Consider the following 23,656-nt stretch of genomic DNA (forward strand, 5'->3'; position numbering starts at 1 on the left):
TGCTTCTTTAACCAGTGCCTCCATTAATTTTCCTGGAACAGAAGTTAAGCTCACAGGTCTATAATTACTTGTGTCAGCCTTTGATCCTCCTTTGTGAATTGGGGTCACATTTGCACATTTCCAGTCTATGGGTACATCCCCTGAGTCCAAGGAAGCTCTCATAATTATGGCTAAGGGTTTGCTTACTTCCTTTGCTGCCTCCTTTAATATAACTGGATAGATCCCATCCACCCCGGGTGCCTTTCTTGTGTTTATCTTCAACAGTTTCTCCTCCACTTTACTCCCAGTTATTTCAAGATTTTGTAGCTTACTGCTAGAGTTGAATACACCTCTGGCATTCCCCTTGCTGAATAACTCCTCATGTGTGAATGTCGATGCAAAATATTCATTTAGTTTGTTAGCTACCTGAGCAGGATCATCAACAGTTGACCCATCAATATCAAGTGGACCAATCTGATTCATCCCCTTCCTTCTAGAGTTTACATAAGTAAAGAACTCTTTGCTGTTTTTCTTTGCATCCCTTGCCAAGGATTTCTCGTAATCTGCCTTCGCCTGCCTAACCTCCTTTGTAACTTGGTTGCATATCAACTTGTATCTATCATAGGCTTCTGTGTCATGTGTTAATTTGTAAGTATCCCATGCATTTTTCTTCTCTGCCATATGCCTCATTAGTTCATCTGACATCCATTTTGGCCTAAACCTTGAACAATATTTCTTAGTTGGTATGTAAAGCCTAGTAGCTTCCAAGATAAGTTCTTTGAATGCTTCCCATTTTGAATTTGCTGTTGGTAACGTCATCAGTTGGTCCCACTGTATAGAATTTAAATACTGTCTCAGTCCATCGTAGTCGCCTTTACGGAAGCAATAACCCTTCCCTTTACCCCTAATGGTAGTTACCTCTTTGAGTAAATCCCACTTCAGCACACTGTGATCACTGCCACCTAGTGGTTCATTTATCTGCAGATTCTTAATGCATGAAGAATCACTGCTGATAATCAAATCAAGAGTATTACTCCCTCTAGTTGCCTCCCGAACATGCTGATGTAGAAAACAATCATCCAATAAATCCACAAAAGCCCTGCTAGTGCGTGAGGAACCAGCCCCCAAATTCCAGTCAATATCTGGGAAATTAAAATCTCCCATTATAAGACTCTCTGATTTACTGGCCCACTCTATTTCCCTGTACAGTTCCTTATTATACTCATCAGAGTCATTAGGCCTATAGCACACTACTACTCTCAATTTTGATCTCCCAATGCTTATGTCACACCAAACTGACTCAACACTGCACTGTCCAGCGATGTCGACTGGCTTCACTTCCTTGGTTTTTATGTGTTTCTTAACTAATAGCATAACCCCTCCCTCCCTTCCTATCCTGTCTATCCTTTCTGTAGACGTTGTACTCCCCAAATTGCAGTTCTGCATCCCTTATATCTGTGTGACACCACGTCTCTGATATCCCAACAATATCTGCCTTTGATGTTTTGAGCAATACCTCAAATTCATCAAATTTATTTACTAAACTCCTAGCATTGGTGTACACACAAGTATACCTGCACCTGTTTCTATTCTTAGCTACCCTAACATAACCCATGTGTTTACTTGTACCGCAATGGCTCCCAGCAGTCTCTGAAATACCATGCATCTTGTTTTTCAGGCTTCTGCTCATTCTAGTAGAAGCAGTGCAAGAATCTCTTTCACCTCTGCCAGTGGCTACTGTCAATCTATTGGTCTTTGTCTCCCCCCAAGCTAGCAGTTTTCCGACCCACCTAACACTGCTTCGATAGCATCAGCAAATATTCTTGCACCCTTTCTATTTAAGTGTATCCCATCCCTGTAGAAGCAATCTCTCCTGTTAACAAGTACAGTCCAGGCTGAAAAAAATTCTACCCCTTGAGCCTTGCACAATCTTTCCAGGGCCGAATTGATCGACAAGGCTCTCATCATATACTCCCTACTATCGTGTCTGGGCAGAATTGCAGACACTTTCAAATTCAACCCTAATTCTCGGCTTTTGTTCAGCAGTGACCTGTACTTGTTAAGTAATTCTTCCGGTCTCCTACTCTTAATATTATTAGTGCCAACGTGTACAACTATGATCTCTGCATACAAATTAAGATCTCTGCATTTGATTGTATAGAATCTAAGTTGTGGACTATCATCTAATTCTCACTAAAGAGAAAAATGTGAGGTTTGCTTGATCATGCTTTGCTTTAAAATCACAGTCATTATCCACTTCACCAGGTGAGAGTTTCCCACCTCTGAAGTCCCTTCTAAGAAAGTTGGACTGGCAATTTATCTTTGATGTGTGGCACTGAAGCAACAGAGAATAGTGTCTTCAGATATATAACATTTCTTTGATCTTTAACCTTTATATGCATTGATAACGGCCACCATATAAAAGTAGTAGTCATTATGGTGTTTAGTAGGTTCCAAATTCAAATCACAAAAGACTTCCAGCTGCTTTGCAACTATCCTTCTACTGTTGACTCGCAGCTACCACACTGGAAGTGAGATACTCATGACTTGTTTTGGTCATTCATATAGGCATTCCAAAATATGCTTCATATGCACTGCAAAACTTTGTCATCTAAAATTTATGCTTTACTTACTTTGAACAAGTACAGACCCACAGATATAGCAGAATGACTGGAAAGAGCCTTGAGTGGTAACCATAATAAACTAAATCCAAACAAAAACATTATAATTTATATGCATCTAAAAGTGGTTGTGTAATATGTATAAAGTGATTGAGGTGTATAAAGCCTTGAATGGTTTCAGCATGCTCAATGCTGATCGGATTCTTACTCTTGCTCAGAATAATCACTTGAGAGAGCATAAATTCAAATTGAGGAAAGACAGTTGTAGGATAGATGTGCAGAAGTTTGCCTTTAGCCAGCGAGTAGTTGATTGGTGGAACGAACGGAGGGGTGAAATCGGATTTTTTTTTTTTTTGGCTGATGCTGCATAAGCTTGCTTTCTTGCATCGTATGCCTCTACTAATGCTAATGCTAAGATTGCAATCCATAGATATTTAGATATTGACATTCTAAAGGACACAACATGGTTTTGTTAAGGGAAAATCACGTTTAACTAACTTAGTAAGCTATTTTGACAGATATCAATTGGATATAGGGAACAATTTCAAAATAGTTTATTTGGATTTTAGCAAAACATTTCACTGGGCAGGGCTGTGCATTATATGCTTGCTCTGTCGCATTGTATGCCACTACTACTAATAACAAAATTGATTACCAGAAACTGCAAAGTTTTTCCAGTATTTTCAAAACAAATACTTAAATGTTTTATCACTTTTGATGGCAACTAAGACTATCTTAACTCTAACGTTAGTCATGCGAAGGATTGTTCTTCCTGTATGCATGCAGAATCACTTTGACCCTGCATGTGGGCATTTGAAAAATCAGTAGGAGGTGGTTTGAAATTGTTCACTTTTTTGATGGCACCTTTATTTTCAATCCTTTCTTTCTGAACATACTGAGAGAAATCCATTGTTTTATATTAGATGTGTGTTTTTAATTAATTTTTGCAATTAAAACTCTCTTTAAATCTGTCAGAAAACAAAATGCAAATTTAAAAAATTGCATGATTAAATGAATGCACACAATTGAATGCCAGCCTGTCAATAACAGGAATGCCCACTGCAAAATGTGGAGAACCTGTCAACAGTTTGATTCCATATAATGCTTCAATGTCATGATGCCTTTGATTGTTACCAACTGGAGGAAAGTGCATGTCATCAAAGCCTGCATGCTGTCAATAATTATATGTGAAGATGCCAGTCAACATGTTCATATGATTGGATTTAATTTGATTCCTAAATTTTTTTTACTTGAACTATAGTTGATGAAGATTTCTGGAATTTTCGGTGGAGAGGTCAAGGAAAACATTTTTTAAAAAAAATATTGGGGGTTTCAGCTGTGTGGATAGAGTACAATGAAGGACATGAATTGCAGAAAATATTATCTGGGGTCTCATTGACCCCAGTGACAGGCTCAGGGTTAACCTTGAGCCAGGTATGGGAGGCATAGGTGTCTATCACAATTTCAGCGTGTTGTACTCTTTATTTACTTGGGCTATACAAGCTGAAATCCCCAATAGCTGTCAACAAAAATGTTTTCTTTGATTTTTCTGCTGGGGGTTTCAGAAATGTCCATTAGTTATCATGCAAACAGGTGAAATGCATGATCGGGTTGGGCTTAATTATATGCACATGTTGAGTGGTATCTCTCGCCCCCAGTTATGTGTTGTCTTTATGATATATGGCAGTGCCTCCTATTAAAGACATACACTTAAATGGTTGTCAAATGAACTAATGAGACTCGTAATAGAGAAGAAAAATGCATGGGATGCATATAAATTATCAAGCGACTCAGAAGCATATGGCAGATATAAGTTAATCTGTAATCAGGTCACAAAGGAGGTTCGGCAAGCGAAGGCAGATTACGAGAAATCCTTGGCAAAAGATGCTAAGAAAAACAGCAAGGATTTCTTTACTTATATAAACTCTAAAAGGAAGGGGATGAATCTGATGGTCCACTTGACATCGATGGTTCGACTGTTGATGATCCTGCTCAGATAGCAAACAAACTGAATGAGTATTTTGCATCTGCATTCACATGTGAGGAATTATTAAGGTTTGAAAATGGCAGAAGGTTATCAAATTGTAGCAAGATACTTAATGATTTTGTAATAACCAAGAGCAAAGTGGAAGAGAAATTGTTGAAGTTAAACGTAAGAAAAGCACCTGGGGTGAATGGGATCTATCCAGTTATATTAAAGGAGACGGCAAAGCAACTAAGCAAACCCTTAGCCATAATTATGAGAGCATCCTTGGACTCAGGAGAGGTTCCCACTGACAGGAGATGTGCAAATGTATCCCCAATTCACAAAGGGGGGATCGAAGGGTGACACGAGTAATTACAGACCAGTTAGTTTAACTTCAGTTCCGGGTAAAATAATGGAGTCGCTGGTTAAAGATGCATTGCAGGATCATCTAGACAAGACTGCAGCAATAATTCAGACACAGCATGGGTTTGTTAAGGGAAAGTCGTGTCTGACAAATTTGATAGGATATTATGATGTGGTTACAAAGGAACTGGATGCGAAAAATAATTTTGATATCATATATTTGGATTTCAGGAAAGCTTTTGACACTGTTGCGCATGGAAGACTATTGTACAAATTGGAGCAGAATGGTATTAAGGGTAAGTTGCTGCAATGGATAAAAGGATGGTTAAGTGCTAGAAGACAGAGGGTGGTAATCAATGGGTGCTGCTCTTCTTGGACTAATGTTATTAGTGGAGTCCCACAGGGTTCGGTGTTAGGTCCACTGTTATTTTGTATATTTATCAATGATATTGATGAAGGTATATCAGGCTTAATGTCGAAGTTTGCAGATGATACAAAGGTTGGCAGGGTTGTTAATGACAGTAATGGCAGTGTGCTACTTCAACAGGATCTAGATAATTTGGGCAGATGGGCTAAGAAGTGGCAACTGAAGTTTAACCTTGACAAATGCAAAGTACTACATATGGGTAGAAGTAACCCCAGAGAAACGTACCAACTGTGTGGTACTACACTTAAGGTGGTAGAAAATGAAAAAGACCTGGGAGTAATTGTGCAGTCAGATATGAAGTTTTCTGAGCAATGCAGACAGGCTGCCAGGGCAGGTCATGGGGTTTTGTCAATGATATATAGGAATTTTGCTAGCAGGGAAAAGGAGGTGATTATCCCTCTGTATAAGGCAATGGTCAGGCCACGGCTTGAGTACTGCGTACAGGTCTGGAGGCCTCATTTTAGGAAGGATGTAGATTTACTTGAGCGTGTACAGAGAAGGGCAACAAGATTGGTGAGGGGAATGAAGGGATCCTCTTACCAAGAGAGGCTTAAGTTCTGCAAATTGCAGTGGCTGGAGACTAGGCACCTGCGCGGTGATCTGATTGAGGTATATAAGGCCTTGAATGGGTTTAGCACGCTGAATTCTGATGGGATCCTTCCACTTGTTCAGATTACGAATCTAAGGGGGCATAAATTCAAATTAAGAAAAGACAGATGTAGAATAGATGTGCGGAAATTTTCCTTTAGCCAGCGGGTGGTTAATTGCTGGAACAAACTTCCATCTGTCGTTGTGGAAGTTGATAGGTTGAATAAATTTAAGGAACTGGACAGACATTTGGAGGGAATGGTGTGATTTTTTTTTTTTTTTTTTTTTTTTTGGCTTATGCTGCATAAGCTCATACATTTGCTTTCTTGCATCACATGCCACTACTACTACTACTACTTTTAAATTAGTAAGAATGTATATTTTTAATTATTTTCAAAAATTGATTAAAAGTTTAGATTTTTAATATAAAAAAATGGATTTTCACAATTGTGTTAATAATATAATAAAATTAAAGGTGGCATGGAAGAGTGAAGGGTTTTGAATTGTTTCTTGCTGATTTTTAGAATTGCACTTTCATGGCATCACTTAGACCCCTGCACCTAGAGGAGTAACAATCCTTTGTGCAACTTTTTATGTGATGTCAAAATTTACAGATGATGTACAGATTGGGAGAGTTGCTGATAATGCAAAAGTTTTACTTTCCTGCATCTTTCTGCTATATTAATACTAATAATGTTAATATTCCAAGAAACTAGTTAATATTCTGAAACTATTTTTGGGGGTGAAGGAACAGAAGTCAAAATTCAGGAAAACTGGAAAGGCCAAAGATGAAATAGGGCTATTTATGATATTACTACCACATAAATATCACAATATTTTAAAGGCAGGGCTTGTCTGACTAATTTGATTGGATGCTATGATGTGGTCACAAAGGAACTGAATGCCAAAAATAATTTGATTGAGTGATTTGAATGATCTGATTGAGATTTATAAGGCCTTGAATGGGTTGAGCAAGCTGAATGCGGGTGGGATTCTTCCTCTTGCTCAGGTTAAGAACCTGAGGGAGCACAGTTTCAAATTGAGGAAAGACAGTTGTAGAATAGATATGCGGAAATTTGCCTTCAGCCAGCGGGTAGTTGATTAGTGGAACAGACTTCCATCTTTTGTTGTGGAAGTTGATAGTCTAAATAAATTTAAGGCTGAGCTGTACAGGCAGTTTTTTTTTTTTTTTTTTTGGCTGATGCTGCATAAGCTTGCTTTCTTGCATCGTATGCCTCTACTAATGCTAATGCTAAAGTCTTCTTCCAGTATTTACACGAGGTATAATTCTTCCAAATATTCTGATTTTATAGTAAAAAAAATTCTGTACCAGGTACATAATGTGTCCTGCCAATAGCATGTTTAAAATGTTTTACATTTAAGAGTCATCAGCAAGCATTAAAAACATTTTAATTTTCAGAAATTAATAAAATTAATGGATAATAATAAAACAATGTTTTTATTTTATTAATAATAATTACATATCGGTTGCTGAAAGTATTGGTCTGTGATTGACTAAAGTAGGATATATGATTTTTATATTGAAGAGATTTTAGTTCGCAACTAAATACACCATCTATAGTTGTTCCATTACGTGTGGTATTTATTGAAAAATCTGATGACATGTCCAAGTTGAAGAATGTTTTCGTAAATGTGCAGAACTCTTTTCCAGCCTCAGAGTTTAATTGTAAAGAAAAAAAAAAACAAAAGTGCAGTTGAGTGGCGAAAAAAGACAAATCGAGAAACTTTCTTTCATGTGAGATCAGCTAGAGTTTATTTTAAATCAGATGTGATGCGCAAAATTTTGATGACGTCGCAAAGGAAATATGATGTCATTTAATATTTTTGAGATGAGCTATTTTAGAGTGATACACTACCAGACGACAGTGTTCTCTCCCCCATGAACAATCACCCTTTCTTTTAATGGCACGTTCCTTGCATCCCCCCTCCCATCCCCTTTCATGATGGAACAGCTGCATCAAGCAGGGGCCGTTTTCATGGTTTCCCAAACAGTGACAGAAGGCTGTGAGAAGAATTCAAATCAGAAAACTACTGCAGTTTTCAGAGGTTTGAAAGTTTTTCCTCTCGTATAGAGCTAAGATGAAGCAACATGCAAAATTTCATTAAATTTGGTCCAGTAGAAGATAAATCAAACTGGAATAAATTTTCGTAACCCTTTTCAGTCTTTCATTACAAAATTTTTGGAATAATGCCAATAAAAACATTTTTAATGTCAAAACCAATGCTAAAATTGTATTCAGTACACTTATAAGAGAAATAATATAGAAAATGAACACAAGCAAATTTTTTTACAAAATGCAATTTATTATTGTTATGTTATACTTAAATCAAAGATTTCATAAAATTTGTAGTTGTAGTTAGATGAGTTTACAATTTTTTCATTTAGTCTTATATTTTACTTTTGATTATTCAGATAATTCTAAAATACTTTACAGGTACTAACGGCACGAAGAGTAGCACATCAGCTTAAACATCCCTTAGTTATTACAGATTTTGTAATTCATTTGTGCTTGTATACTCCTATTTACAGAGAAGAGGAAGAAGCATATAAGGTAGTAGCAAGATTTAAAAACAAACAAAAAGATTAAAAATTACATTGCCATATCATTAGAATCACTCTGCAAAAACAAATGTTTCTCATATTTTACTTTGTCATAAGATCACTTTTTAAAAAATGGCAATAAGTTGATGGCCCATATATGTTTTTAGCAAAAAATGTGCACAAAATGTTATGTTCATTATGTTATTAAAATATTATCTTTGTAGATGAAGTTCAGTAAAGTATTTGAAGTAAAATCAATATGATGATATCAGTTTAATGTATGAAACTCTGAGGTTGTAATATAATAACAACATAAATCATTGCACCAAAATGTTATTCTAATGAATATTGCTCAAAATTATTTTAAATGAACCATTATTCACCTAATTCTATTGAATTTTTCTAATACAGAAAAGTAGCAAATGAAATTGTGCTTTACTTTACTTAAAATAATGATTTAAAAATAAATAATAAATAAATATATAAAATATGTACTAAAAAAGTAAAAATAATCATGCAGAAACCATAGTTTTGAAAGCATATTGTATATATAAGAAATACTGTATCACACTGTATAAAATTTTAATAACCCACACTTTCACAAATACAGTATAATAAATATAATCAATTGTTACTTTGCAAACATTAATACATAAATTTTTTTTTTATATATTTAACTTTTTTTTTCATGCATTTCTGCCATTCAACTTTAGTGCAGTCAAAAATGTGTGTTTTTGTTACACTAAATTAAATTAAATTACTAATTGTAAGTTTTTTTTTATGACAAATGAGTGAACTGTTTTATTTTTCACTTAGGATAAGAAAAACAACTCACTCTCTATTTATACTGTTCTGTAAGGCTGGTCCCTAAAGAGCACTATAAAACAGGAAAGCATTAAGTGGAACCCACCTTTTAGGGGCCTATTTTTAATATTTATTCATTATTTTTCAAAATAACATTGATTTTTTTCAGGGTGTTTTTTTTTTTTTGTTTGCAGTGCTTATGGAGCAGTACTTTTTATGTTACTTGAAAGTTTGCACACTGCTTTTTTTGCATGTTATTAACAAGCATGAAAAAAATTAAAAGATTTTATTAAATTAAACTAACATATCATGACTATTATAAATACTATTGTATTAACATAATAATAATACTGTCATTAATGAAATTTGTCAATGCCATGTTGAACAAACACAAAAGACACTGATTATTGTACCAGCATAGCATTAGCATTAGTAGAGGCATATGATGCAGCATCAGCCAAAAAAAAAAAAAAAAAAAAAAAACCCTTCCACTTCACCCCTCTGTTCGTTCGAAATACCTGTCCAGCTGAGCCTTAAATTTATTTAGGCTATCAACTTCCACAACCAGGGATGGAAGTCTGTTCCACCAACCAACTACCCGCTGGCTAAAGGCAAATTTCTGCACATCTATCCTACATCTGTCTTTCCTCAATTTGAATTTATGCCCTCTCAGGTGATTATTCTGAGCTAGAGGCAGTATCCCATCAGCATTGAGCATGCTCAAACCATTCAAGGCATTGTACACCTCTATCAGATCACCTCGCCAGTGCCTAGTCTCCAGACACTGTAATTTGCAAAACTTAAGCCTTTCTTCATAAGAGCAATCCTTCGTTCCATTCACTAACCTTGTTGCCCTTCTCTGTACTCGTTCCAGCAGAACTACATCCTTCTTGAAATGAGGCTTGTTTGTTAGTTTGTTAGTTATTTGATTTTTAGGAGCATTAGCAACTAAGGCCATATTGCTCCGGGATATGCGGTGGTCATTTCGTGACCTTTCCGCATCCTTCGTATTTGGTGGTGACGGGCTCGAACCCCGGTCTAATCAAGAAGCGTGTGCTATGCACTGCTGCTCCTTCCCACCTGGCTACGGAGGCGCCTATGAAATGAGGCCTCCAGACCTGTATACAGTACTGAAGGTGCAGCCTGACCATTGCCTTATACAAGGGAATAATCACCTCCCTATCCCTGCTAGAAACGTTCCTGTATATCATTGATAAGACACCATGAGCTACTCTTGCAACCTGTCTGCACTGCTCAGAGAACTTCATATCTGCCTGCACAATTACCCCCAGGTCCTTTTCATTCTCTACCACTATCAGTGTAGTACCACAGAGTTGATACGTTGCTCTGGGGTTGCTGTTTCCCATATGTAGTACTTTACATTTGTCAATGTTAAACTTCATTTTCCACCTCTCAGCCCATCTCCTCAACCTTTCCAGATCCTGTTGCAGCAGCATAGCATCAGTAGCATCCTTAACAACCCTGCCAACCTTTGTATCGTCTGCAAACTTGAACATTAAGCTTGATATACCATCATCAGTATTATTTATAAATACAGAAAACATCAATGGACCCAACACTGAACCCTGAGGGACTCCACTAATAACATTAGTCAATGATGAGCAGTGTCCATTAATTACCACTCTCTGTCTTCTGCCACTCAACCGTCCCTTTATCCATGGCAACAATTTGCCACCAATGCCACACTGCTCCAATTTGTGCAGCAGTCTTCCATGTGCAACAGTATCAAAAGCTTTTCTAAGATCCAAATATATAATATCAAAGTTATTCCCTGCATCCAATTCTTTTGTGACTACATCATAGTATCCAATCAAATTGGTCAGGCAAGACCTTCCCTTAACAAAACCATGCTGTGTCTGAGCTATAACAGAATTCTTGTCAAGATGATCCTGCAGTGCTTCCATTAATTATCCTGGAACAGAAGTTAAACTCACAGGTCTATAATTACTTGTGTCAGCCTTTGATCCTCCTTTGTGAATTGGGGTTACATTTGCACATCTCCAGTCTGTGGGTACCTCCCCTGAGTCCAAGGAAGCTCTCATAATTATGGCTAATGGATTGCTTACTTCCTTTGCTGCCTCCTTTAATATAACTGGATAGATCTCATCCACCCCAGGTGCCTTTCTTCTATTTATCTTCAACAATTTCTCCTCCACTTTACTCTCAAGATCATCTATCTCACTCAATTATTACAAGAGCATCTAGCTCAGTGTCGACTGGCTGTACTTCCTTGGATTTTATGTTTCTCAACTAATAGCATAACCTCTCCTCCCTTCCTATCCTTCCTGTACACATTGTACTCCCCAAATTCCGTTTCTGCATTCCTTATATCTGTGTGACACCATGTCTCTGATATCCCAACACTATCTGCCTTTGATGTTTTGACCAACACCTCAAATTCATCAAATTTATTTACAAAACTCCTAGCAATTTGTGTATGTGCAAGTATACATGCACCTGTTCCTAATCTTTGCTACCCTAACACAGCCCATGTATTTGCTTGTTCTGCATTGACTCCCAGCAGTCTCTGAAATCTCCTGCACCTTGTTTTCCAGGCTGCTGCTCATTCCAATAGAAGCAGTGCAAGAACCACTTTCACCTCTGCCAGCAGCTACTGTTAATCTGTTAGTCCATGTATCCCCTCAATCTAGCATTTTTCCAACCCACCTAACACTTCCTCGATAGCATCAGCAAATATTTTTGCACCCTTTCTATTTAAGTGTATCCCATCCCTGTAGAAGCAGTCTCTCCTGTTAGCAAGCACAGACCACGCTGAAAGAAATTCTACTTTGTGAGCCTTGCAGTCTCTCCAGGGCCGAATTGATTGACAAGTTTCTCATTATATACTCCTTCCTATTGTGTCTGGGCAGAATTGCAGACACTTTGAAATTTAACCCTAACTCGCGACTTTTTTCCAGCATTGACCTGTACTTGTTAAATAAATCTGCAGATTTCTTACTCTTAAGGTCATTAGTGCCAATGTACAACAATATCACCTTTTCTGCCCTTAAAAGATGATATCAGCCCTACAACGTCATCAACTTTTGCCCCTGACAGACATACCCTGGTCCTGTTCCACCTATCCTTTAGTGATAAAGATATGGTTACACGAGTGAGCATGTAACCTCACTCATGATATAGTTACACGAGTGAGCATGTAATCTCACTCATGATATAGTTACACGAGTGAGTGCATTGCATTTTATAAAGATGGGGTGAGAAGGGGGTAAGGTTGATTTTTTTGTAGTCATGAATCTTGATCTTCTAATATCAGTAATGCAGATTGACAACCATGATATTACTGATGGAATACTAAAATTCATAATGGAACAGTCTAATAGATATTTTTATATTTCTTTAGTATTTTTTTTTTTTTTTTTTTTTGCATTAGGTTGAACAGTGTCCCCTCTTTTGGTTAGAAGGTTAATGGTAAATGTTATTTATTCTTTACAGCTGTCTTTCTAGTTGAGTATGCCATAGTTAACTGAAAAGGTTGTGTGAGTATGTAAATACATGAATATGTCAGGAGCATTTTCTTGGTTTGCAAACTTCTTGTTATACACGTCAGCATTAGTGCTGACGTGTACAACAATATCCCCCTTTACGCCCTTAAAAGATGATATCTGCTCTATCACATGGATCTGATATGTACCAATCATGAATAATCCTGTATCTGTATACTGATCATTTGACTATGGTCATGATATTATGTTCAGTCATAAATCAGGAGTTGCCACCAGTATGCCATTTCAGCCCTGGACAGACCTGTATACAGTACTCAAGGCGTGGCCTGACCATTGTCTTATACAATGGTCAGGGCCACACCTTGTGTACTATATACAGGTTTGGAGGCCTTATTTTAAGAAGGATGTAGAGCTGCTGGAACAAGTACAGAGAAGGGCAACAAGATTAGTGAATGGAACAAAGGGTTGTTCTTACGAAGAAAGGTGGCGCCTCCGTAGCCAGGTGGGAAGGAGCAGCAGTGCGTAGCACACGCTTCTTGATTAGACTGGGGTTCAAGCCCGTCACCACCAAATACGGATGATGCGGAAAGGTCAGGGAATGACCACCGCATATCCCGGAGTAATATGGCCTAAGCTGCTAATGCTCCTAAAAAAAAAAAAACCAAAACCAAACCAAACCAACGAAGAAAGGCTTAAGTTTTGCAAATTACAGTGTCTGGAGACTAGGCACCTGCGTGATGATCTGATTGAGGTGTATAAAGCCTTGAATGGTGTGAGCATGCTCAATGCCGATGGGATTCTTCCTCTTGCACAGAATAATTGCCTGAGAGGGCATAAATTCAAATTGAGGAAAGACAGTTGTAGGATAGATTTGCGGAAGTTTGCCTTTAGCCAGCGGGTGGTTGATGGCTGGAAGAAACTTCCATCTGTCATTGTAGAAGTTGATAGCTTAAATAGATTCAAGGCAGAACTAGACAAACATTTGGAGTAAATGGAAATGAGAAGGGCTTTTTTTTTTTTTTTTTTTTGGCTGATGCTATATAAGTTTGCTTTCTTGCATCATGTGCCTTTGCTAATTCTAATGCTAATTTGATTTTCCAAACATAATATGACTATTGCTCAAATGAAATAGACCTTCATAATAAACAGTTGGAACATATAAAGAATGATGACCCACACCTGCAAAACAAACAATGCTCCTAGAGTTGGCATATAGTTATAGATGTCAAATATTGTGAGTAGGAACAGTAGCTGTAATTTATGCACAGAACAACACAGATACATTAAAATGTGCCTGGTATGTGACTATGAAATTCTTGAATACAAACTGGTATTCAAGGATTTCCATAACTGTGTGAGGCACCTCCATAGCCAGGTGGGCAGGAGCAGCAGTGCGTAGCACACGCTTCTTGATTAGACCGGGATTCGAGCCCATGACCACCAAATACAGAGGATGTGGAAAGGTAAAGGAATGACCACCGCATATCCCCGGAGCAATATGGCCTTAGTTGCTAATGCTCCTAAAAACCAAATAACAAAACAAACAATAACTGTGTGTAAGATAGAACTTTTGAAATGTGCCATGGAATGCTGTGTTAATAATAATAATTATTATGTTAATGGCTCCCAAGCATAACTTACATTCATATAAGCATATTATATCTTTCAAAATATTTGTTCATTGTCCAAATGTATGTTCTGCAGGCCGAAAAAACCTGGAATCATTATAACTCAAAGGGGGGAGCCCTACTTCCTCTGCCTGAGATCAGCTAACTAGACCTTAAAGGACTTCACACAAGGCCATAAAGGCAAAATGGCTTTAATGTGGCAGAGTACTGCTCCATGTTTCATGATAATGCAAAAACAATTTTTTTTCATGTAACAGAAATTTTCACAGCTGATTAATGTTATAATTACTACACTTTTTAATTACTTATGCAGTAAAATATATATATTTATTTTTACAATAAAAAAAATTTTTATGCTGTATAAATAAAAATTTATTTTAAAAATAAATGTATGTTTATTTAACCAAAGGTGAAATTACTTCATATTATCAGATTTGAATGGTTATTATATTTTCTGTGGATATATTCTTTAGTTATACAGAAACAAAAGTTATGAAAGTTGGAAGAGACAAGGAAAATTTAGAGTATGAGCTAAATAACTAAGTAAAGAACAAGTTAGTAAGTTTGTATACCTAGGAACATTCTTTAATGAAAATGAAAAAAGCTCAATTAATTTGTGGCAGAGGTTCCCATGCTACGGTAACTATAAAACATAATTGTACAAGTAGGGAATAGCATCAATCTGTATATAGCAATGGGGTAAACTAAGCCATACACTAAGTGTTTGGCTTAGTTTCATCATTCTCACATTGTTGAAGCACTTCACTAAGAGTTACCCCAGTATTGCATTACACACTTTAAATAAAAAGCACTGCTCCAGTGGAAAAGTATATTGCTATTTATTTAAAATGTATGCTATTCCCCATATCACAGCAGCTCATGGTGAAGTACAATCACATTGTGAAATTGGTGCAGTGGAAGGCTTAATTTGCTCAATTTCTATGTACAAACTGAGGGGACCTTACTTGTGCAATTATGAAAATGAATGATTTGAAAGAAATGAAAAACAGTAAAAGTCTCAGAAGCAAATCAAACAAATTCAAATTCATCAGCTGTTTCTAAATACAGAGCTAAGAGCTGGATAACAAATAAAAAACTTGTTCAAACTTAAAATCTTCAGAAATTATAGTTTTAAGAAAAGTAAATGAAACTAACAAATGGCAGCAGTGGAAAGACTATATTACAAATGAGAAAATAAGAAAAGCTCTTATGGCACCTAATATTTAATCAAAGTTAAGACATTCAGAACAAAAATGAATGATAAGAGGCCTGGATGCAGATCATAAGGAAAGAGACTAGGGCTTAAAATCTAACAGAAATAGTCAGAAGAACTAATTTATACCATTTTACTGACTTACACACCCACTGGGTATAACAGATTTCGATGGATAGTGATGGTGATATTCTTACATATTGAAGATCGTTTTGAATATTTTCGTTAGATTCTTTTAATTGCGTTAATTTGAATTTGAATTGTTTTAAATTGATTTTGAATTGTGTTAAATTGATTATTTAATTATTTATATTTTACTTTAATGTACCGGTAAGTTGTCGATTTTTTCGTTTTTTTCCGTTTTAATTTCTGGAGAGTATCATACGGAAGTGTTCTACGTACTATATTGAGGTAAACTCCTCTTATTAATTTACTAATATTGAAGATAATATAATTAATTATTATCTTCTATTATATCACTTTAGATAAATTACATTATGTGAAAATATAAATAAAAATTAATATCAATTATATAAGAACTATCATTTTAACCCTTTGTCTTTCTGTATTCTTTACATACAGCTATTGAATGAAAATAAAAATTGTAACTGAAATGTGCACCTACTGCCAAACATATTAAAAAAAGGAGTTTTAAGCATTAAACAGTGATACTTTTTTTAGATGGAAATAAAGAATAGTTTTGCATTATTATAATTGTTATTTTTCTTTTGTTTTCAAAAACACAGACACACACACATCCCAAAAATTTTTGTTTCTATTACTACAGATATACAGGGTTGGCCATATGTCAGCTTACCAAGAAGAGATACAATTAACAAAGTAAATTACCAAAAACAGTTTAAAAAATTCATTTAAATGTCATAAATAACATCATATAAAATATAATATTAATAAAATAACATGGACGTGAAACTGGCTTCAAGATTGAAATAAATTTGTAGAAATTATTCCTTGGTAAACTGACATGTGGCCCACCTGTACATATAAATGATATTCTTTTATGAATAAAACAAGAATTAATTAAATTTATTTTATTCTGCAGATTTGGTATTCTAAAACACCACTTGGAAAAAGACGCACGAAATTGTTATCTGGGAAAGGAGGAGGAGGTGGAGGAGGAATAGAAGATGAAGTTGCAGACAAAAAGAAAGGAAAAAAGAAATAGTCATATCTCCATAAAATAGATATGTCCCCATTAACTACAAATATTAATAAGCAATAACAATAAAAACATAAATCCTTTTCACTGTTACTAACATTGTGATAACCATGAAGCCATTGAATAATTTCAATTATACAGTTAATCCCTGACTTACATAAGCCCGAGTTACGTAAATTCGGACTTACGTAAATTTTTTTTTGGTAAAATCGTAAAGATACTTTCTGTAAAATTTTTAAGAGTGAAGTCGAATGAAGGAACAATAAGTATAAGTTTTTATTTTTGTTCCCATACAAACTATGCTGGATAATAACCAGCAGCATCACTAGAATCTAGGTAAATAAATTTGATTTTCTGCTTTAAAAATTCTGAAGAAATATTTGAAAACGTGTGTTTGAGACAGGTGAACTACGTTGAAGCACTTCATAGAAACCCCCACGTTTAAGCCACATGGACTGTGTCCCATCGGCTATTTCTTTGGAGAATCCTTTAACATCCTTGATAGAATATGCAACATTTCAAGAGCTTAGAATGATATGACAACAACTTGTATGAGCAGAGCTTGGAAAAATCTAAAAAATTCCAAGCTTAACAACAAAGGCTTCAACAAAGATGAGCTGATGTCTTCTGTTACCAAAGAATTTCTAAACTTAGCCCAGAAGTTCCAGCTGGTTCTGGAGAATGAAGATGTAGACAAGCTTGTGAATAAATGAGGTAAATATTTAAAAACAGAAGACCTATCCCAGTTGAACACACAAATAGTTGAGGAGCAAGAGAGAGCCAAATCCATTGAGGAACCGGAGCAACCTAAGAAGCAGTTCAAATTAAAGGAAATGGCAGAAGCGTTTCGTAAAATTCAGGAAGGTCTCTTATGTTTGATGGATTGGATGAAAACACATTTCTTGAAAATAGAAAGAAAAGTTCAAGATTGCTTATCTCAAAATTTATGAAGAGAAAAAAAAGCATACGAAACAGATGAAGTTCAAAGAGTTCATATCACGTACTACCTCCCTGTGCTCTACTCAGCCTACAACTGTTTCTGCTGCATGCCTTTTCTACAGATACTTCCATGGGCACTGTTCTTCTGAATTGGCTTCTATAATTCCTGCTCTCTCTCTCAAAACAGTCTGAACACATGCCGCCACCAGCCAACATCCATTTATTGTCCAAGTTCAAACTCACAGAACCAACTTTTTATCTTCCTCGTTTATTCATTCAACTGCCATTTCTGGAACAACCTTCCTTCGTACGTATTTCCTGAAAGAAGTTCTTCAGAAGTTCAAGTCTAATTCAACAAATATCTTCTTTCATATTCTTAACCTCCAACCCAAGCACAGTACTAAGTACTATAGGTTCTAATACCTCTCGTGTTTGGGGTTTTCGTAAAAAATAAAAAAAACACCGCTGTGATTAATGTGTCGTATTAATTCAGGTTCATTTTAAGTTACCTTCAGTTCATCACACCTGAAATGTAGAAACTTTGATTCATTGTGTGGTATAGACCAATTTTCTTAAATATTTACACTTTGGTTTTGATTCCCTTAGTAGCCTTTATAAAGCCTACACGGTGTACGAAATACATATCAGTTTTTACAGTACAACAACATGCATTTTTCCTTCCTTTTATGTTTTCTTTTCTTATGTGCCACTCCGATTAATTCACCGCTGTCCCTAGATAAAGTTTTTAATTGTTATGAATTATTTTTCTTCATTCTTCTGAGGATATTATGTGGTTTTTGTAATTTTGACATATCAGGGATATAGTAGCAATATTTTATTAGTCATTCCTGATTTATGAAAAAATTGACTTACATAAGAAGTCCTGGGACGTATCTCTTACTTATGGCAGGGACAGACTGTATAAGGAACTATCAATGATATTTTCTGAAATATTTCAAAAAATTTCTTCCTGTACAGTTTTAGCTGAGATTTAGAAAATCTCTTCACATATCTGATATCTGCAGTAAGATTTCATTCATTATAAAATCAGGTTGATCTTGTATCTTTTTTTCAACAGTATTCTAAAGAATACATTTACATCTGATTTTTATGGCTTAATTTTGAGAGGTTAAGCTTTGAGCTTGAATTATATACATAGTTGTATGTGGCTGATACAGAATCTTTGAATTTCTCTTTTGATTGTCAGCTGATCTACCAGTATATGTATTCAAATGATCTTTAGAGATGATAATATCTTCTTCGATAGGAAAAAGTTGTAAATACAGTATTTCACATTAGATATAATTGTTGTCTTGTAGATCAAGAGTGCAGTAAATTATTACAAGTTAAGACAAAAAAGGCATTTTGTACGTGTGTAGGTATACTACTATAGATGATATTAAAATAATAGAATTACATCTTATATAAGTATTCCTACCCTCCAGGATCCATAATAAATTAAGATTATTTTTAGATTCTTGTACAGAAGAGCTGTTTCAGGTAAGATGCTATAACATAATACTCCATCAGCATAAATAATTTGCCTTTTGTGTGGTCGTAATGTTGCTGTGAACTTGAACAGTAGAAATAGTAGTAGGTTAAATATCTGCTAATATAATAAAATTTCAGAAATATTTAAAAGTTATCATAGATATACAAATGATGCTAGGGCAATATATAAAGAATAAATTTAGCTAACAGATCTTAGAGAGAGAGAAATCTACAGCTGCTAAAAAAATATGTGAAACAAGTCAGGCAGCTCATGCCTTATCCAAATGAACCATCAGATTGTTTACAGAGTTTTTGGATATTGAAATCATGACAATAGTATTTCAGAAGGTACATTTAAATTACTGGCATATAAGAGCTAAGGAAAAGACACTTTAAATGAAAATTCACAAGTTATATAATTTATATAAAAAGCTAGAGCAAGAAAAGATATCCATAAAACCTGAGAAGGAGGAAAGATGCTAGAAATGAATTCTTAACATGGCAAGGAGGTATGTAGAATGCTATATTCAGTACATTTAAACAACATGATGCATAGATACTTAACTCAAGATACATTTTTCACTCCCACACTGACACAGGCAAGATATATTTCACATTAAAAAAAATTATTTCCATCCTGCTGCACTCCTTAGTAACTTTGGAAGTTTAAAAGGATGGATCATTAGTAGTAAATTTCATTTAAGTTCAGCAACTGTGAAAATTTTCTACATGCTATAATTTGCAGAACTAAGTCTTTCTTGGTGAAACTACTATTTTGTGCCCCTGAGTAATCTTGTTGCTTTTCTCTGCACCCATTACAATAGATCTACATCTTTCCTAAAATTAAGCCTCCAGACCTGTATGCAGTACACAAAGTGTAGCCCGACCATTGTGGTGCCTCTGTAGCCAGGTGGGCAGGAGCAGCAGTGCATAGCACACGCTTCTTGGTTAGACCGGGGTTCGAGCCCGTGACCACCAAATACGGAGGATGCGAAACAGTCAGGGAATGACCACCGCATATCCCCGAAGCAATATGGCCTTAGTTGCTAATGCTCCTAAAAAAAAAAAAAACAAGCCCGACCATTGCCTGTTACAACAGGATAATCATCTCCTTGTCTTTGTGCTGAATGTCCTTTGTTCCTGTATATCATTGGCAAAATTCCATAAGCTGTCCTGGCAACCTGTCTTATTATTCACAGAACTTCATATTGGACTCTACATTTTTGAATATGTAAACACTAGTAAGAAGGGACTGAATTGTATTGGTCTATTACAGAACAGTTTTTGGTGACATTACTGTTGACTCTATACACATTGTTGACAAGTTAAATAAATACAGTATTTTGCATCATAATATAACTTGGAAATGATGCTATGTGATGATTACCCATGGATTAACTTTTGAAATGAACCACTCTTAAGTGTATAATTTAAAATTAGTTTATTAAGTGCTTTGACCTAATTCCTATTCTCATTACAAAGGTGGTGCTGCAGGATCCTTGCTAAATTCCACCAATCAATCATAGAAGATTGTTTGTTAACAACTCCTCAACCTAGCTTGTCTAACTCACTTTTTTGATAACATTACTGATGACTCTATACAGATAGTTGACAAGTTAAATAAATTGACAAGCTGATAAGCTAAGACTACTCATAGAGTGGTCTTGATTAGACAAACCAGGATGAGGAGCTGTTAACAGCCCTGTATGATCCGATACTGGGATTCAGAAAGGATCCTGAAATATCACATTTATAATAAGTTTAGGAATTAGATTAATCTTTTTTTGCATCAATATTTACATATGATGTAATTTATCCAGAAGAACAGATCCTCAGACAACTCTTTATTATAATATGTACATTTCTAGACTTTGATGAAGTCCCAGCAGATTGGACATGTGCAAAATGCTTCTCTGATTCCAAAGGTGTAACAGATAATTATAGACCTGTAAGTTTAACTTCTGTGTCAGGAAAATTATGGAATTTGTGGTTTGGGATATATACAGCAGGATTATCAGCAGTATAGAATTACATGTAACGTGGTATGGATTTATTAAAGGAGCATTACATCTCACTAATCTGATATAAAGTATTATGAAGTTGTCATGAAAGAAGTGATAAAAAGAATAATTTTGATAGTATATTTTAACTTTTAGTAATATTTTGATATGTCCCATATAAATGCTGTTTGCATAAATTGGAACAATGTGCAATTGGTGAGAAAGTACTGTACTGTAATGGGTAAAAGGTTAGTTGAATGATAGGGCATAGTGGTTATAAATGGTTGTTCCTCTGGTCTGGGGTCTCAGTTAGAGTTATATGGGATTCAGTGCCAGATCCCTGTTTGTTTCTGGTATTTGTTAATGACATTGATGAAAACATAATAGGTTTGATAGTTTGATATCACAGTTTGATGATGACACAAAGATTCAAAGGACAATCAACAATAGTAACCAAGATGTTCTCGTCAACAAGACCTAGATAGATTATGTAATTAGTCTGCAAAATGGCAGTTAAAGTACAATATTGAGAAATGTAAAGTTCTATATCTGTACAATATTAACCCAGATTATCTTATCACTTGAATGGAAAAACTTAAGGCAGCTGATAGCAAAAAATCATCCATAATTACTAGCACAATTCTTGTAGACAGACTGCTAGTGCAGTACAGTGGTTTATCTATAATGTACAAGAATTTTGCTTTAGAGACAAGGATATAATTATTCTATTATATAAAGAATCTTGGTCAGGCTGGAAAAGGTGCAGTGAGATAAAAACAAGTTGAGTTTTTGATTTGAAAAGGCATTCTGAGGGAGAGAGAAAGAGAGACTTCGGCTTTGTGGATTGCATTGTCTCTAGATATTTGCATGAGAATTTAAAGCTTTGAAAGACTTCAGTAAATTAAATAATGGGGATTTTTTTTCTTTTGTAAGTAGCACAAATTAGAGGATATGCACTAAAAAAATTCTCTTTTAGCCAAAAAAGTATTAACTGTTATAATAAATCAGCAGTCTAAAAGAACAAAAGTTGTTACATAAATTGAAAGTTTTTTTTAGATACTTTAAACTTGCCAACTAAGTTTTCAGAATCAATAATGTATATATAACCAAATTTTTACTGCAAAATTTAGTTTAGACTCACTGTAAACAACTTTATATAGTTTTATTGAAAATTATAGTAATAACTACTTAGTTCAACTACAGAGTAAAATAGCTTTGATTTATTTCATATATGAGCTCTTGTTAGTATTTTCCAAAATTTTTATGGAATAAAATTACATTTCACAAAGTTACATATAATTAAATCAAAACTTCCATTTAGCATCTCCAAATCCAAGTTACTAAAAACTAACTTAGCTTGCATTCATCTGTTCCATAACAAGTTCCAACTGATAACAGCATTCATGAATACACTATGCAGCCTTTGTGATTATGCAAGTATCTCGGACCTTAATAGGATGGCATATACCTCCAGTTGCAATAAGGTGAAAGTGCTGTGATATCTAATTTACAAAAAATTTAATTATTATCCACTAAATAGATAAAGAAAAGTAATAAAGTAATTATTATCTACTAAATAATATTAAAAATGTTTATATGGGGTAAATACTGGACTGATTTATGTTACAACTTATTGTACAGCACCGAAATTATGAAATTGTCTTTGTTGTTGTACTGTAGGTCTTGTAATGTATGTAAGTTCAAATAATCTTGTAAACTGCTATACTTATTTTGGCTTAATATTTGTTTTATGATTAAGAAAGTATCTGGAAATTTTTGAAAAATTTTTGCAAAGCACTGTAGGAACGTTACTTGAACTGTATTTTGATTTGCATCTAAATTACATTTTATGCTATAAAAATCCTGCTGTATTTTTGCCATGAAAGGATATGTCCTGAGGTGTTCAATTTATGTATCTAAATTTCTCATATGGCAATAAAGGAGTTTAATGATAATAATAATAATAATATTTAGCATTCAGTCTCCAGGTCCTAGTAGTCTAGGGTATAACAGTGTATTATAGCATTGTACATTAAAAATTGATTAATGTAAGTATTTTTAATAATGTTATTTTTTTTCTAACATATAATTTCAGTCTTCTATTGAACTTTATAGGATTTCACTGCCATGGAAAATGGAATATTTTGTGTACTTTCAATGATCATTAAAGAGTCATATTACACTTATTTTCCTTGATTGTTTACCTCAATTTTACACTTATTTTCTTTGATAATTTTTTAAGGCATTCATCAATGAAACAAAATGATAATGCTCAGCAGATCTGTGAAAAAATAATAAATTGCAATTTAAAAATTCTGACTGAATGTGAAAGAAATAAAATTATTTTATTTCATGTTCTAAGAAATTTATAACATAAAATTAGAACTCTATTAATATAATTATCAAACA

General features: G+C 34.8%; 1 protein-coding gene across 1 annotated transcript in view; it reads left to right on the plus strand.

Annotated features, from left to right (window-relative positions):
• LOC150086753 (dynein regulatory complex subunit 11-like) overlaps window positions 1-16,823 on the plus strand; it is a 283,392-nt gene extending 266,569 nt beyond the window's left edge. Inside the window, exons 17-18 of the mRNA XM_090372244.1 lie at window positions 8,401-8,517; window positions 16,701-16,823. Of these exons, the coding sequence (XP_090228370.1) occupies window positions 8,401-8,517; window positions 16,701-16,823 (240 nt within the window). The remainder of the gene's footprint in view (window positions 1-8,400; window positions 8,518-16,700) is intronic.
• The last annotated feature ends 6,833 nt before the right edge of the window (window positions 16,824-23,656 follow it).

Source organism: Mastigoproctus giganteus, chromosome 4, assembly GCF_048544385.1.
Source record: "Mastigoproctus giganteus isolate SK-2022 chromosome 4, ASM4854438v1, whole genome shotgun sequence".
NCBI classification, from domain to species: Eukaryota; Metazoa; Arthropoda; class Arachnida; order Uropygi; family Thelyphonidae; genus Mastigoproctus; species Mastigoproctus giganteus.